This window comes from Sturnira hondurensis, unplaced genomic scaffold, assembly GCF_014824575.4.
Source record: "Sturnira hondurensis isolate 20B ecotype Veracruz unplaced genomic scaffold, ASM1482457v3 Scaffold0008640, whole genome shotgun sequence".
Classification (NCBI taxonomy): domain Eukaryota; kingdom Metazoa; phylum Chordata; class Mammalia; order Chiroptera; family Phyllostomidae; genus Sturnira; species Sturnira hondurensis.
This window is the reverse complement of record NW_028081271.1, coordinates 290,812-306,389: the sequence shown is the minus strand read 5'-3', so window position 1 is coordinate 306,389 and position 15,578 is coordinate 290,812. Positions and strand designations below refer to the sequence as shown.

Here is a 15,578-nt window from a genome sequence, read left to right as displayed (position 1 = left end):
CTTAAACTTTTTGTGTTACATTTAAACACTAACAAAACCATTTAGTATTTACTACACTGTTAACTGATCAGTGAACTACGTACAATTACGTCATGACATTTGGTTTGAGTTTTGCTCACACGCACACACAGGGAGCTATGGTGTGACCTGCATTTCTTACACACATTACTACCAGGGAGTCTAACTACTTTAAAACCCGAGCTCACTGAAATTAAACATTTTGTTCATTGAAATAGAAAACACTTCATTCAATAAAATAAGCCCGAGTTACGAATGTACCTTTTGTATTATTGAGTTTGGCAACGACTTTTTGTTCTGCCACATTCCAAACGATCACTAAGTTATCGGCGCTGGCGCTGGCAAACAGGTCAGGGTGATGTGGGCACCACGAGATGGCTGTGATGGTTTTTTTGTGTTCAGACATAATCGAGTGAAGTTTAAATTCATTATAACGATGATCCAGCTAAAAAAGAAACATAGATAAAACATTTCAGTGCTTCTTATTAGATCCTACATTCACCATCAATCAGCTTTTTAGAAGCTTCCTGCATGGAAATTATCATACCTAGTAACAAAATGTGAACACATTTCAAGCCTTGGTCTACTTTCAGGTATATTCGATCAACTGAGAAAAAAAACTTTTGGAAAAAAATGGGAGAGAATTGAGATTAAACACACCAATTCAGCAGGAAGGGACTCCTCCGATGCTTGAGCNTGAATATGGAAAAAGTACCCAGCAGCACCTTTCAAAACCGTAACCAATAGTTGAGCTACACTTGGTGCTCAAAAAGAGATTAAATTATTGTGCTATTTAATGCAGGATAATGATTATGGAACATCATCATTATTATGGAGCATAATTCTAGGTAGAACGAATGATGTAGAGATAATTGTTCAATCCACTGAGATACACTGTGTGAACCAGGGCTTTCCACTTTGACCTAATTAAAGGTAAAGGAAAGAAACCAGTTCAGCAGGACACTAAAGCTACATATAATACTGACCTTGTATGTTTCAGATTGGAAAAGATAATAAATAGGCAAGGACAATAGTCTCATTAAGCAAATCTTATATAAAGGTTATGGGTTCGAACCCCAGTCAGGGCACATACAAGAAACAACCAATGAATCCATAAATAATTTGAACAACAAAGTGATGTCCTTCTGTCTGTCTCTCTCAAGTCAATAAAAAAATTTTTAAAGGAAATCTTATCAAATTATTATTTTTATATTTACAGGTGAGAGAAAAGTAGGTTTACAGTTGTGAGTACTAGAAAGTTTGTTTTTGTATATTATTTATTCATTTTTGTACCATTTTTCAACCTGAACAACTATAGGCCCACTTTTGCCCCATCCTGAATTCTTAAATTTTTTGTGTTACATTTAAACACTAACAAAACCATTTAGTATTTACTACACTGTTAACTGATCAGTGAACTACGTACAATTACGTCATGACATTTGGTTTGAGTTTTGCTCACACGCAGACACAGGGAGCTATGGTGTGACCTGCATTTCTTACACACATTACTACCAGGGAGTCTAACTACTTTAAAACCCGAGCTCACTGAAATTAAACATTTTGCTTATTGAAATAGAAAACACTTCATTCAATAAAATAAGCCCGAGTTACAAATGTACCTTTTGTATTATTGAGTTTGGCAACGACTTTTTGTTCTGCCACATTCCAAACGATCACTAAGTTATCGGCGCTGGCGCTGGCAAACAGGTCAGGGTGATGTGGGCACCACGAGATGGCTGTGATGGTTTTTTTGTGTTCAGACATAATCGAGTGAAGTTTAAATTCATTATAACGGTGATCCAGCTAAAAATGAAACATAGATAAAACATTTCAGTGCTTCTTATTAGATCCTACATTCACCATCAATCAGCTTTTTAGAAGCTTCCTGCATGGAAATTAGCATACCTAGTAACAAAATGTGAACACATTTCAAGCCTTGGTCTACTTTCAGGTATATTCGATCAACTGGGAAAAAAAACTTTTGGAAAAAAATGGGAGAGAATTGAGATTAAACACACCAGTTCAACAGGAAGGGGCTCCTCTGATGCTTGAGCTACTTGAAAACACTCTCCTGTCGGGCAATGTGGGCAAACAGCAAAACTAATGTACGCAAAGGCAAGCTACAAAAGTCTGAGATGTCTGGGGAAATGCAGGTATCTTGGTATGTCTGGAGCTCAAGGTGAGAGGGAGACAGAGACAGGAAGATTGCAAAAGAATGTCATTCTGTGAAATTGGGATGTTAATATGAGGGAAGCAGGAGCAATTGGGGATTTGAAATTTTAGATTTGCATTGCAGATGCTTGATAAGGCTCAGGTATACTTTAGAGGGAGTCGAAGTAGAGGCAAAGGGAACATTAAGAGGCATTGTAATAGTTGAGGTGAGAAGGATACAAGGAAGATAAGAAGAGATGTGCAGTACTAGAATCACTCTTGGTTACCTGGGTGCAGGATGTGAGAAGAGAGGAATCAAAGGTGACCCTCAGATCTGTGGTTTAGATGGTTGGTTCGCTGGTGACACCGAATTACTGCCCCGGGGAATAAGGGGAAGACTAGACTTGGATTTAAGACATGAATGGCACCTCTGGGGGGGGGAATTTCAGAAGGCCATTGGCTCCATAGATTGGGAGCACATAAGAGATGGGAAGAGCTAAGACAGGGGGAAAAAGTAGTTACAATGGCCTTTATCTCAAGAATTTCTCAGCATCTACTATATCTGCACTATTTTTAATATAATGATCTCTAATGAACTGCCCACACTCCTCAAGTAAGACAACCTTCTCATATCAAATGTAGTTCCTGAACAACGCGTGAAATAAACGAACAAATGAATTCCATTTATTTATATGGGAACACAGTTGAGAAGAATTAAATACTACTTGCTCATCATTCATAAATGGGATCTTTTGATTCTTGAAGAAAATCTTTTTGATGAAACAGCACATAAAGTAGTAGGAAAACAATGAAGATTTGGCTTAATACTATGACACAAGCATTCTCTAAAACCTTGACTTGTAAAAAAACTAATGTAGTAACATAAATAGCAGTAAAATATAAAATACGTATCAATAAAACTACACCATTAAGCTCTCCATGTGACAGGGATTTAAAAATAATTCATTAAACATGCACGATCCCCGATGCAGTGAAATTACCTGGTAAATATAGATAGCCAGGGTGGCGCAGTAGGCAAACCTGTCTCCGCTGGCAGCGCACACATCCTTGTTCCACGGCTGACACCCGGCGGCCAGCAGCCCCACCTGCCTCACCCGGGACATGTTTACCTTGGGAGACAAAGGTGGAGGCATATCAGCCATTTACGTCACGCGGTGAACTTCCTCTTCCTTGTTTTCTGTCTGTCATCTTCCATCCTCATCTTTAGGTCCTGAAAAGTTATCCTCTTGCTATCATTAATCTCAAGGTATACTCATGTACACTTTCAAAGAATAGGAGTTTAAACCTGGAAATGTCTATAGACATATGGGCAGCCAATTAAAACTTTCATTTAGAATGGAAGGACAGATAAAGTGCTTCTCAGACAAGGTCAAGTTCAAGGAGTTCATCATCACCAAGCCCTTATTATATGAAATGCTAAAGGGACTTATATAAGAAAGAGATGATGAAAAATATGAACAGTGAAAGGACAGCAAACACACAGGTATTAACAACAACACCTAAAACAAAAGCAAACCAAGGGGACAGCTAGATCAGGAGTGGAACCATAGAAATGAAGATCACATGGAGGGTTAGAAACAGGGGGGTGGGAGGAGGAGAAGGGGGGAGAAGGTACAGAAAATAGCATAGATGGTAGGTAGAAAATAGATATGGGAGAGGGCGAGAATAGTGGGGGAAATATAGAATCTAAAGAAGTTGAGACACGTGGTTATAAACTAAGGGGGGAGAAGGGTGGGGGAGGGAGTGTGCGGGTGGAGGGGAATGAAGGGGGGAATAGAACAACTGTAATGGTATAATCAATAAAATATATTTAAAAAATAAATAAATAAATAAATTGGGAAAGCGAGAGACTGCAAACCCAGGGGATGTAGTTCACGCTGAGAGCTCTTCTGGCTCTGAGTCCATTCTGTCTGAGATGAACAGAACCACACCCCTGTTCTTTGATTAGTGTTTGCATGGTGTATCGTTCTCTATCTCTTTCCTTTGTTTTGGGGGGGGACAAACATTTTTTTTATTTTTTATTAAATTTATTGGAATTGCTTTGGTTAACAAAATTATATAGGTTTTAGATATACAATTCTATAACACATCATCTGTACACTGTACTGTGTGTTCATCACCCCAAGTCAAGTCTCCTCCATCACCATTTATCCCCCCTTCACCCTCTTCTATCTTCCCTCCCACCCCTTTCCCTCTGGTAATCACCACACTGTTACCTGAGGGGGGTTTTGTTTTGCTTAGTTTTATTTTAGTTTAATCCCTCCACTTTTCCCTATATGTCTCTATATTTCATGTGTTTCTTGTAAACAATGTATCATTGAGTCTTGTTTTTTTATTCACTCTGACAATTTCTGTCTTTATTGGGTGCATTGAGACCATTGGCTTTCAGGGTCGTTATTGATACAGTTAGATTCTATACCTACCATGTTTTTACTATTTCAGTTTGGTGCCCTGGTCTTCATTCCTGTTTTTGCCTTCCCCACTTTTTCTTCCTTTTGTGGTTTCAATGCAGCACTTTACATGTTTCATTTTCTCCTTAGCATTTCAACTATAACCCACTTCAACTATACCACTAAATATTTTAGTGGTTGTCCTAGAAGCTGCTATATACACTTGCAACTAATCCAAGTCTACTTTCAAATGACACTACCCCCATCCCAAATATTGTCAGTAACTTACAATGACAAACATCCCTAATTCCTCCCTCCCATCCCCTGCATCATTGCTGCCACTCACTTCAGTTACACATAAGCACGCAGAGCATGTGTGTGTGTGTGTGTGTGTGTGTGTGTACACATAAGCATACACACTCAACATACTGTTATTTTCATTTTGAAAAAAACTGTTATTACGTCAATTAAGATTAAGAATAAAAATTTTTATTTTACCATCACTTATTAATTCTCTGATACTCTTTGTTTATGTAGATCTGAGTTTCTGGCCTGTATCCTTTTCTTTCATTCTGGAAAACTTACAACATTTCTGGAAAGATAGGTCTACTGTCAAGGAATTGTTGAATTTTTTGTTTGTGCGAGAAAGCTTGCATTTCCCTTTCACTTTCTAAGGATAATTTAGCAGGGTACAAATAGTCCTTGGCTGGTGTTTTATTTCTCTCAACACTCCAAAAATTTCATTCCACTCTCTTCCTGTTTACATGGTTTCTGAGAAGTCGAGAAGTTGGATGTGATTCTTATCCTTTCCATTCTATAGGTAGAGTGTTTATTTCCTTTGGCTTCTTTCAAGAGTTTCTCCTCGTCTTTGATTTTCTGCAGTTTAAATACAATTTGCGTAGGTGGGGTTTCTTTGGTGTTTACCCAGCTTGGTATTCTCTGAGCTTCCCAGATCTGTTGTTTTGTGTCTGACATTGTTTGGGGGAAATTCTAATCATTGTTGTTTCAATTATTGCTTCTGTTTTTTGTCTTTCTTCTTCTTCTGTTATTTCTATTATGGGTATGCTATACATTTTGCAGATGTACCACAGTTCTTGGATGTTCTGTTATTTTGTTTCTCATTTTTTTTCTTTTCTTTGTTTTGAAGTTTTTTTATTCTCACTTTCTCAGGCTCCGAGAGTCTTTCTTTGGCCATGCCCAGGCTAGGAACCACCTCACTAAAGGCATTCTTCATTTCTGTTACAGTGTTTCTGGTCGTTCATTTTTTTCTTTTATTCTTTCTTAGAATTTCCACCTCTCTGCTTATCACCCATCTGTTCTTGCATGTTGTCTGTTAATCACAGTTCTTAATTCATAATTCCACCATCCCTGCCATACGTCACTGTGGTTCTGAAGCTTGCCTCATCTCTTTAGACTGTGCCCTGTGCCTTGTAGTCTGCTTTGGGACTGTGTGTTGAAGGGGAACATGTACCAGGTGGCGGTGAGGTATGAGAGGAGGGCACATGGTCTTTGTCCTCTGATTAGGTCTCTGACCTTCGGTGAGCCTGTGCCTGTGGAACGTGAACCTCAACAATGATTCTAGAAGGTTCCTCCCTTAGTTGGCTCGAAGGGGCTGAAGTTCAGTATGTGCCTTCGCCCAGAGAAATTAGGCTCTGCTATAACCCCACCAGGTTAAGGTCTCCCCAGGGCAGCCTTCTTAAGGAGAAGAGAACACTCTGGCACATTCCAAAGCAGCTCCTTTTCCTCCCCCCTGGCCAGAAGCATTACGGGATTTTCTCTGATATTCATGTGCAGACCCTAGAGGTCCTGGAGGTAAGACTCACAGAAGCAGGCAGCCTCCCTGGAGTCTTCGCCTCCCCAAATACTGCCCTCTGTGCCGGCGCCCACCCAGGCCCCTGTAGGTGCTTTCCACTCCAGCACGTCCCGATTCTCTGTATCTGCCTCTCTGCTTTGGGAGCAGCAGTTTTTCCTGTTACCTCATGTCTGTCATGGGTCTAAGGTTAGTTCAGTTCATTAAGCTTTTCATTGCTTTAGGCCAGAGGAAAGACTCCTAAGCTCCTTACAGGCCAACTGGAAACCAGAAGTCCTGCTACTGATTTTTATTTATTGTTTGTTTGGTTTTTTAAAAATATTTTTATTTATCTATTTTTAGAGAGAGGGGAAGGGAAGGAGAAAGTGTGGGAGAGAAAGATCAATGTGTGGTTGCCTCTCACATGTCTTCTACTGGGGACCTGGCCTGAAACCTAGGCATGTGCCCTGACTGGGAATCGAACCAGCAACACTTTGCTTTACAGGCCCGTGCTCAATCCACTGAGCTACACCAGCCAGGGTGATTTTTATTTATTAAAATCCAATAAATTCTTTTGAAATTCATGTCAATAATTTTTACTTTAACTATCAATGTATTTTTATTTCCTACTTTTTATTTTTCATGTTTAGATAACATAAACATTATAATTTTATCATATCATTTGCTATGCCCTTGCTCTTCACCAGCTCTCAGAGATCTTTTTTAAAATATATTTTATTGATTATACTATTACAGTTGTCCCATTTCCCCACCTTTATTACCCTCTGCCTTGCACACCCCCTCCCACCCGCATTCCCCCCTTTAGTTCATGTCCATGGATCTTACATATAAGTTCTTTGGCTTCTACATTTCCTATACTATTCTTAACCTTCCCCTATTTTCTACCTACCATCTATGCTACTTATTCTCTGTACCTTTTCCTCTCTCTCCCCCTCCCACTGCCCTGTTGATAACCCTACATGTGATCTCCATTTCTGTGATTCTGTTCCTGCTCTAGTTGTTTGCTTAGTTTGTGTTTGTTTTTGTTTTGTTTGTTTAGGTTCAGTTGTTAACAGCTATGAGTTTGTTTTACTGAGCATAGTTTTGATCTTATTTTTCTTAGATAAGTCCCTTTAACATTTCATATAATAAGGACTTGGTGATGATGAACTCCTTTAACTTGACCTCATCTGAGGAGCACTTTATCTGCCCTTCCATTCTAAATTATAGCTTTGATGGATAGGGTAATCTTGGACATAGGTCCTTACCTTTCATGACTTGGAATACTTCTTTCCAGCCCCTTCTTGCCAGCAAGGTTTTTTTGGAGAAATCAGCTGATAGTCTAATGGGAGCTCCTTTGTACATAACTGTCTCCTTTTCTCTTGCTGCCTTTAAGATTCTTTCCTTATCTTTAATCTTGGGTAATGTAATTATGATGTGCCTTGGTGTGTTCCTCCTTGGGTCCAACTTCTTTGGGACTCTCTGAGCTTCCTGGACTTCCTAGAACTCTATTTCCTTTGCCAGATTGGGCAAGTTCTCCTTCATTATTTTTTCAGAGAAGTTTTCAATTTCTTGAGTTTTCTTCTCCTTCTGGCACCCCTATGATTTGGATGTTGGAACTTTTAAAAATGTCATTGAGGCTCCTAAGTCTCTCCTCATTTTTTTGAATTCTTGTTTTGTCATTCTGTTCTGGTTGACAGTTTATTTCTTCCTTTTGGTCCAAACCATTGATCTGAGTCCCAGTTTCCTTCCTGTCACTGTTGGTTCCCTGTACATTTTCCTTTATTTCACTTTTCATGGCCTTTACTCTTTCCTCTATTTTGTGACCATACTCAACCAGTGAGCATCCTGATTACCAGTGTTTTGAACTGTGCATGTGATAGGCTGGCTATCTCTTTATCACTTAGTTGTATTTTTTCGGGAGCTTTGATCTATTCCTTCATTTGGGCCACATTTTTTGTCTCAGTGCACCTATTATGTAGTAAGGGGCGGAGCGTTATGTATTCACCAGGGCAGGGCAACCCACCTGGCTGTCTGTGAGGGAAGGGTCTAAGAGGGAACAGTGCCATTTGCTCAGCTCTCTGCTGTCTTTCAGTCACTTCTTCCACTACCCTTAAGCAAATGGGGCCCTTCTGGTGCTGATTCCCAGGTGGGTAGGTTTGCATACGTTCTAGGACCCTGTGGGTCTCTAATGGACTCTCCTGTGAGGCTGGGAGTTTCTCGCACTGCCTCCTCAACCCACACAGGTGATTTTAGTCAGAGGTTTTGAGGCTTTATTTAAACCCATCTGGAACCCTAGGTTGCACGGTCTGTCTCGAACCCGATTTGTTCCTCCCGGTTTATCTGCTTGTGACGTGGGGCCACTGGTTCACCAGCCGCTGCCTTTTGGGAAGTCCTCTCCGCCCAGCTGCCTGTCTCTGCCCCTCCCATTGGTCTGGGTGAGTGTTTCTTCTTTAACTCTTTGGTTGTCAGACATCCATACAGTTCAATTTCTTGGCAGTTCTGGTTGTTTTTAGTTTTTTTTAAATGTGTTGTTGTCCTCCTTTTGGTTGTGTGAGAAGGCACAGTGTGCCTACCTATGCCTCCATCTCGGCCAGAAGTCCAGCTTTCATAAATCTTACATCCTGCAACTTAAATTCAGAATTGAATAATTTGTCCACACCAGCCATCAAAATAATAAATGAGACAAAACAACATGGCATTTTATTTTTAAAAAGTCTAATATTTTGAAGAAATATTTTAAAATCATCTATTATTAAATATATGAATACTACTGCATTTACAAATCTGAATTATTTAAACTGGCAGTATTTGAAACTTAAGAGCATCATAAGATATATGTATGTACATAATACTATGTAGCCTTTATTAAGTGGTACCTAGACTTGCTGAGGAGATAAAGGGAAACGTCCAGGAGCTTTTGTTATCTTTGTGGTCAGCAAGAATTTTTACGCAACTGATGCTTCTGCATTACTGAAAGCGAAGGTGTTCAGATGAGGTCCGCGTCCAAATCCATCTTTGCAATGTAAATATTGATCCTCTAAAATGTCACATATATATAGTTAGGTAGATTTTTAACTTAGGTGATTGTAGAGTTCACATAAATGTTATATATCCTTTTTTATCTTTATGTTTCCTTATTTTTTCTGTGACCATCTTGAAAAAGTCTGTGTCCATTCCACCGACTTGTTGCTCCAGAATACAGCCTCTTTCAGGCCCAGAAACAACACACGCACCTTAGAGAGGAAGCACCAGACAGCGCAGGCCACTAAGCAACGCAGGTGGACAGGGGCTCAGGGAGAAGGCCTGGCATCTGTCACTGCACATGCCACTGAGTGTCAGCGGCCTGCCACTGCAGCCTTGCAAGACACTATTTTCATTTTTCTAGCCTACATATAATTTTTAGTTTCAATCACTCACACACTCATAATTATAGTGAAGATGCTTTGCACAGTAAGTGTATACAATATTTTAAAAAGCAATGACTGTATTTTCATTAGATGTTTATAGTACGAGAGCTCACTTTTGAAAATGTGAGTATTATATGAAATGATCAGAGTAAAATTTAAAACACATGATAACGCTGTCAAAAATAAAATTATAAAAGTAAGCTAAAATCAAGTTGATAGTATGTGTCTCTGTGTCTGTAGAAATACATATGCCATAAACACTAATCATATCAATGTATAAAGGCCAGCTGTGAGCTCTGAAGATCAAACTCATGACTGCACATGACTTTTCAGACACTACATGTCCCAACGACAATTTTCAACTAAAAAATCCATCTTACACCCTGGCTGGTGTAGCTCAGTGGATTGAGCGCGGGCCTGAGAACCAGACGATTGCAGTTCGATTCCCAGTCAGGGAACATGCCTGGGTTGCAGGCCAGTTCCCAGCAGGGGCCAGTTCCCAGCAGGGGATGCACGAGAAGCAACCATACATTGATGTTTCTCTTCCTCTCTCCTTCCCTTCCCCTCTAAAGATAAATAAATAAAATATTTTAAAAATATAAAAATAAAAATAAAAAATAAAAAATCCATCTTATTTCTGTCTCTTTCTGTGAACATTTAACAAATCATCTACTGAAAAGTCCGCTATGCTAAAAATGACATAGAGGGTACATATGCACATACATGATCTGAAAATAATAAGCTATATCTTTAGAGAAGATTAAAGTCAATATTCATGTGTCAAATTTCATTATTTAGAATGGAATCTTTCTTTCTCATCTAAGTCTGTATAAGAACCTGTCAAAACTTGAGCCAGAAGGAGCTCCAACTCACAAAGACAATATGGTGATTTGAGGGTCAAACTGTGTGTAGAACAGCTTGAGATACAATGTTTCAGAGCCAGGAATTAATTTTATCAAGGCCAATGGTATTAATAAAGGGCAGACTGGAGTTGTGGTGGAGCACAGCATTGTGAATCATCATAATTTCTATGATCTTTCCCAAAATCAGTATAAAGAAACACATAACTTTAGTAAAAAAAGCAATTTTCTAGAATCAGTCACCCCTGCCCCCTAAATGATATTGTCACCCCTGCCCCTCCCACCGAGGAGTACATGGGCTGCACTTGAAACAAAGCTCCGTTTCGAAATCAGAAATGTACTCAGTCCGTTTACAATGCACACACATGCAACACACAAGAGGCCAACACTGTAGCGTGTGTGCATGTGTGTCCAGTGGGACTGGAGTGCCACTGTTAAACCCAGAAGCTGACGTATTTCATCATTTATGGGTAAGAATGGAGTTCAGGACAGAAAGCTACCCACTAATTCTCCACCTCTCCCTGCAGAGAGCTTTAGGATGCATAGTACAACAGGAGTTTTCTCCAGAGTTAGATACTAACAGGCTGCAGAGCTGTTTACCAGCATGATTCACAGTGAGGGGGAAAAAATCGGAAGAAGAGGCCAGAGGCTTCACACAGCTGACAATTGACAGCTTAGCAATTACAGGCCTGGGTGGAGGGCCAGGCCCCGGGTGGGGGTGTGCGGGAGACACACCGATGGATGTTTCTCTTGCACATCGATGTTTCTGCCCCTCTCTCCCTCCCTCCCTTCCCCTTTCTCTAAAAGTAAATAAATAAAATCTTTTTTAAAAAGTAGCTTTAAAAAAAGGAATAGTTGAAAAGAACTAGACTACTGGGAAAATATCTTCGATGGACATGGTTAGAATGGAGGAAATGTGAGGAAAAGATGTGAGGATGTGAGGAAAAAGACAAACCCACCACTGCGTATCTTCGGTAGCACGCACCCTCCAAGGACACAGGGAAAAGTGCGTGGAACTTCATAGAGATCCTGGCTCCTCTGGTTCACTCATTAATGAAAAGGTCCACAAATCGCCTTCATTTAAATAATTTAGAAACTGTCCATTAAAGAGGTAAAGCTATTCAAAGAGAAATCATATATTATTCTAAACTAAATGCATTCTGATAAGGTGTATTTTTATTTATTTATATATTTTTAAAGATGTTTTAAATTTATCTTTAGAGAGGAAGGGAAGGAGAGAGGGAGAGAAATATCAATGTATGGTTGCCTCTCGTGGGTCCCCCGCTGGGAACTGGCCTGCAACCCAGGCATGTGCCCTGACTGGGAATCGAACTGCGATTGTGTGGTTCACAGGCCTGCGCTCAATCCACTGAGCTACACCAGCCAGGGCTGATAAGGTGTATTTTTAAATAGTAGTTTTGTACTGTTGTGATAATAGGTCAGAATAGCTTTTCAAAATACTGTGCCAAAGTTGCCATAGTAACAATGCAAATCCTGTCGAAACATAATTAATTGCCTAGAAATTTATCAACTATAACATGGCACTCTTCTCCAGAAAAGTTTTAAATGTATTATTATACACATCTATTTCATTAAATGTTTTTCTTTATGTAAAATGACCTCGTTGAAATGATTGCTATTGTACACATTAATCTCATTAGGAATTCCAGTTTATAAGGGTTGGAGCAAACATAGGTTTACAGTTGTTCATGTGGGAAATAATACAATAATTAAGAAATAATAGCAGAAGAATAAACTCTATTTTGTCTAAACCTACTTTTGCCCACCCTGTATTTAAAGCCTAAAACAATCTGAAAACACTACAAAGTTATCTAAAACTAGGACAGAAAAAGATGCCTTTTTTCGATGTATACTTGTGATTATTTGTATGTACCAGCTTCTTACCTCCGCTCTTAGATCTATGAAATAAGTATCTAATTTACACTCAGAATTTTGCAATGTAAAAATGTCCCCAGCAGAAATGACAGAGTAATAAAACTGCATGAAAAGTAAAATAGAAAAAAACACACAAAAATTGTAATTACAACATAAATATAGCTTACTCTTTGTAGTCCTTCATACCAATCATCTTGCTCAAACCAATTTGAAATGTAAGTCATCCAAGCCATAGTGTGTTTCTACTTCTCGGCACCTGAAGTAACAACAATGCGTTTCAACCAAGCAGCTTTACCCAACCTGCCTCGAGAAATGTTGTTCAGGACAAAAGGCTATGCTTGCACACACATTTCAGCTGAAATAGTTTCATAATTTACAAAGAACCGTATCTGTAAAAACTGTGCTAAACCAGAAAATGGAGGCCTATGTCCAACTAAGAAAAAATAAATAAAACAATCATTATTGTAGGGCACCAGAGAATGCTATATCAAATAGTATATTTTGTTTCCAGTTTTCATTCCAAAACACATCTTAGATTTATTTCAGTTTTGCCAGAAGCAGGCAAATTTCTAGGCGCCACCACATTAGCAATAAAGAATCCAGGAAAAAACACAAGAAGCAGAAAATCAGTTTCATCTGCAACCATCTGCTGGACATGCAAGTAGAAGAAAGCTTCTGGGATAAAAACTGATCCATCCTGTATTCCTATTTGCTTCCAGCTCAGCCGACTATTAACCTTCATGCCTCCAGAAATTAGACAATACATGACTGAAAATAGACAATACATGACTGAATGGAGTGCTAATTCATTCAACAGAGAATCAAAATCATATAAGTTTGATTTTATTTTTGTTTTACTCACTTCTTGGAGACCTTTCTAGCCATCCTAAACAAGAGATTTCTTGGTATACTGGGAGACTATTTGAACTTCAAAATACCCCGTCTAAAGTTTAGGTGCATCATCCAACGTGTAACCGGTCCTGAGTCTTTTCAAACTCATCAAAACCTTACCCCTCAGTGAAGAAAAAAAATGATGGAAGGAAAGGAAGAAGGACAGAGAAGCATGGAAAACAAAAAAGGAAAGAAACAACAATTTGAGTACTTAGAATATTTCATTTTTCATGCTCCAAAGCAAGATAGCTTTTGTTCCGACATAGAAACACTTGGATGACATGTAAGTGTCATTGGAGCTCCTTGAGACCAGCCTTATGGTTTCTCTAAAAAAAAAGTCTCAAATGGAACACAGCACTGTTCCTCAGACTTCCTCCTTTTCTTCTGGGGGTACTTTCAGTAACACCGGCTTGCAGCCTGCCAGGGACAGTTCCCGATTGGAGGAACCTCTTGCCTAATTTGTTTTCATCTTGGTGACTTCACTGAATCTGGACCACACTTTCTGTCCTGCCCTTGGAGTTCTCCCAGAGCCCTCTGTCCCTAACTAAGTCCTGCTTTGCCACACCCTCTGCATTTGCCCCCCCACCCATTGGTGTCTCTCTTGCCCACTTATCTTATGTTGAGCTACAACTCTGTGTGTGGCCTACGCCAAGCTTTTTCACCCCACCTGACCCTATATCTGGCAGCTGCCCCACACTCACTGCCTCACCACCACTTCAGTGGTTCCAGTCTGGCTTCTAATACACCCGGCCGATGTCACCCACTCCAAGCTCCCACACTCCATACCCAACCACAAACCCACCTCTGAGCCCTCAGCCACTCACCAGGTCATCTCAGTGTGACTGTGTGTGAAGCCCATTGAGGGAGGCCACCCCTTCCCACCACTCCCCAACACCCTGCACGTCCTCCTGCACCCCCCACTTCACGGACTAGCATTATACTCCAGGCAGGAACCCAAGGTACAAACACCAAGTCATCTTCCAGTCTTTTCCTACCTTCCCCTCCCTCTCCTCCTCCACCCGATCACCGGGTCTTATCGAACTACTTTCAACATGCGTCTTGACGAGGTCCTTCTCTCCACCCCCAGTGCCACTGTCTTGCTGAAACCCCTTGAGCCCTGAGTGAAGTAATAGAAGAGTTTCCTCACTCATGCCCCTCCCTGCTCTACAGTCCCCACGCTGTTCTAGACTGCTGTGACTTGATGCCTTGGAGTGTCTAAATGCTTTTGCCTGAACTGCCCTTCCCCTTCTCCTCTTTCTGTGAATAACAAGCTCTTTCAAGACCCAACTTAAATATCCCTCTTCTTTGAAGCCTTTCTCAAATGCCCCAGATCCTTCATTGGTCTGCCTTTAAATTTGTATTTGTTTGCATTGGATAGCGATTATTCGTGTAAATGTAAGTGGCGAGTTTCCCAAGGCAGAAGGACCACTCCTTAACCCGATGTGCACAGAAGGTGCAAAGTGTTTGTCGAGTGAACGGACACTTGGGTGTGACAAGAGCCTGTCACCTGGGGCGGTTCACAGGGACTGAAGGTGCCCAGCACCGAAACCTGGAAAGGAGGCAGATCCAAGCGACAGGTAATGGGCTCACCCACCAGGGAAGTGGGGCCCTTTTTCACTTTCTTGGAGGGAAGTGCCTACCAAATCATTTAAGAAATTGTTTTATTAAAAGGGCACCCAAAAGTGTAAACTCGAATTGGTAAAATTATTTCATAATCACCCCAGACATCAAGTATGTATTTGGTAAACCTGTGTAACTCCAACGTAGTTAACATTAATACCTGGTTTATAAGGCACACAGTAGGTCTTGTGTCTTATTCCCTGATAATTTTCCATGAGCACATTACCATATTTGCCAGAATTAAGAAAAACAAGACATTTCACATCATGACATCTCTGTCTTGCATAAAGACCTATTTCCTTGTTGCACTGCAGGTATTTTGATGAGCTCAGAGTGAGCAGAATCTGGTTCATTTAGCATGAGAATGGCAGGTGGTTCTGAATTCTCACACCTGCTTCATTGGATAGAACTGACTGGGGTGCAAAGCTGACCCCCTGAGCTGACCTCAGGCAGGGAAAGCATGTCCCCAGCACTTAGCAGTCATTGAGACAGGAAGGACAGAGTCACGGTGGCACCTCCTCCACATCTT

The 15,578-nt window shown here is 40.3% G+C and overlaps 1 protein-coding gene across 5 annotated transcripts in view; it reads right to left on the bottom strand.

The window, feature by feature from the left end:
- Positions 1–15,578, bottom strand: part of WDR17 (WD repeat domain 17) — a 78,958-nt gene that overhangs the window by 51,249 nt on the left and 12,131 nt on the right. For 2 of the 5 annotated variants that reach the window (XM_037055111.1, XM_037055113.1), the window contains exons 2-4: positions 12,706–12,794; positions 3,174–3,302; positions 1,641–1,824 (exon numbers count right to left, since the gene is read on the bottom strand). In XM_037055111.1, coding sequence (XP_036911006.1) covers positions 1,641–1,824; positions 3,174–3,302; positions 12,706–12,771 — 379 coding nt within the window. In that variant the 5' untranslated portion in view covers positions 12,772–12,794. Of the gene's footprint in view, positions 1–279; positions 464–1,640; positions 1,825–3,173; positions 3,303–12,705; positions 12,795–15,578 lie in introns of all 5 variants that reach the window. The other 3 variants (XM_037055115.1, XM_037055114.1, XM_037055112.1) reach the window with 2 other exon arrangements.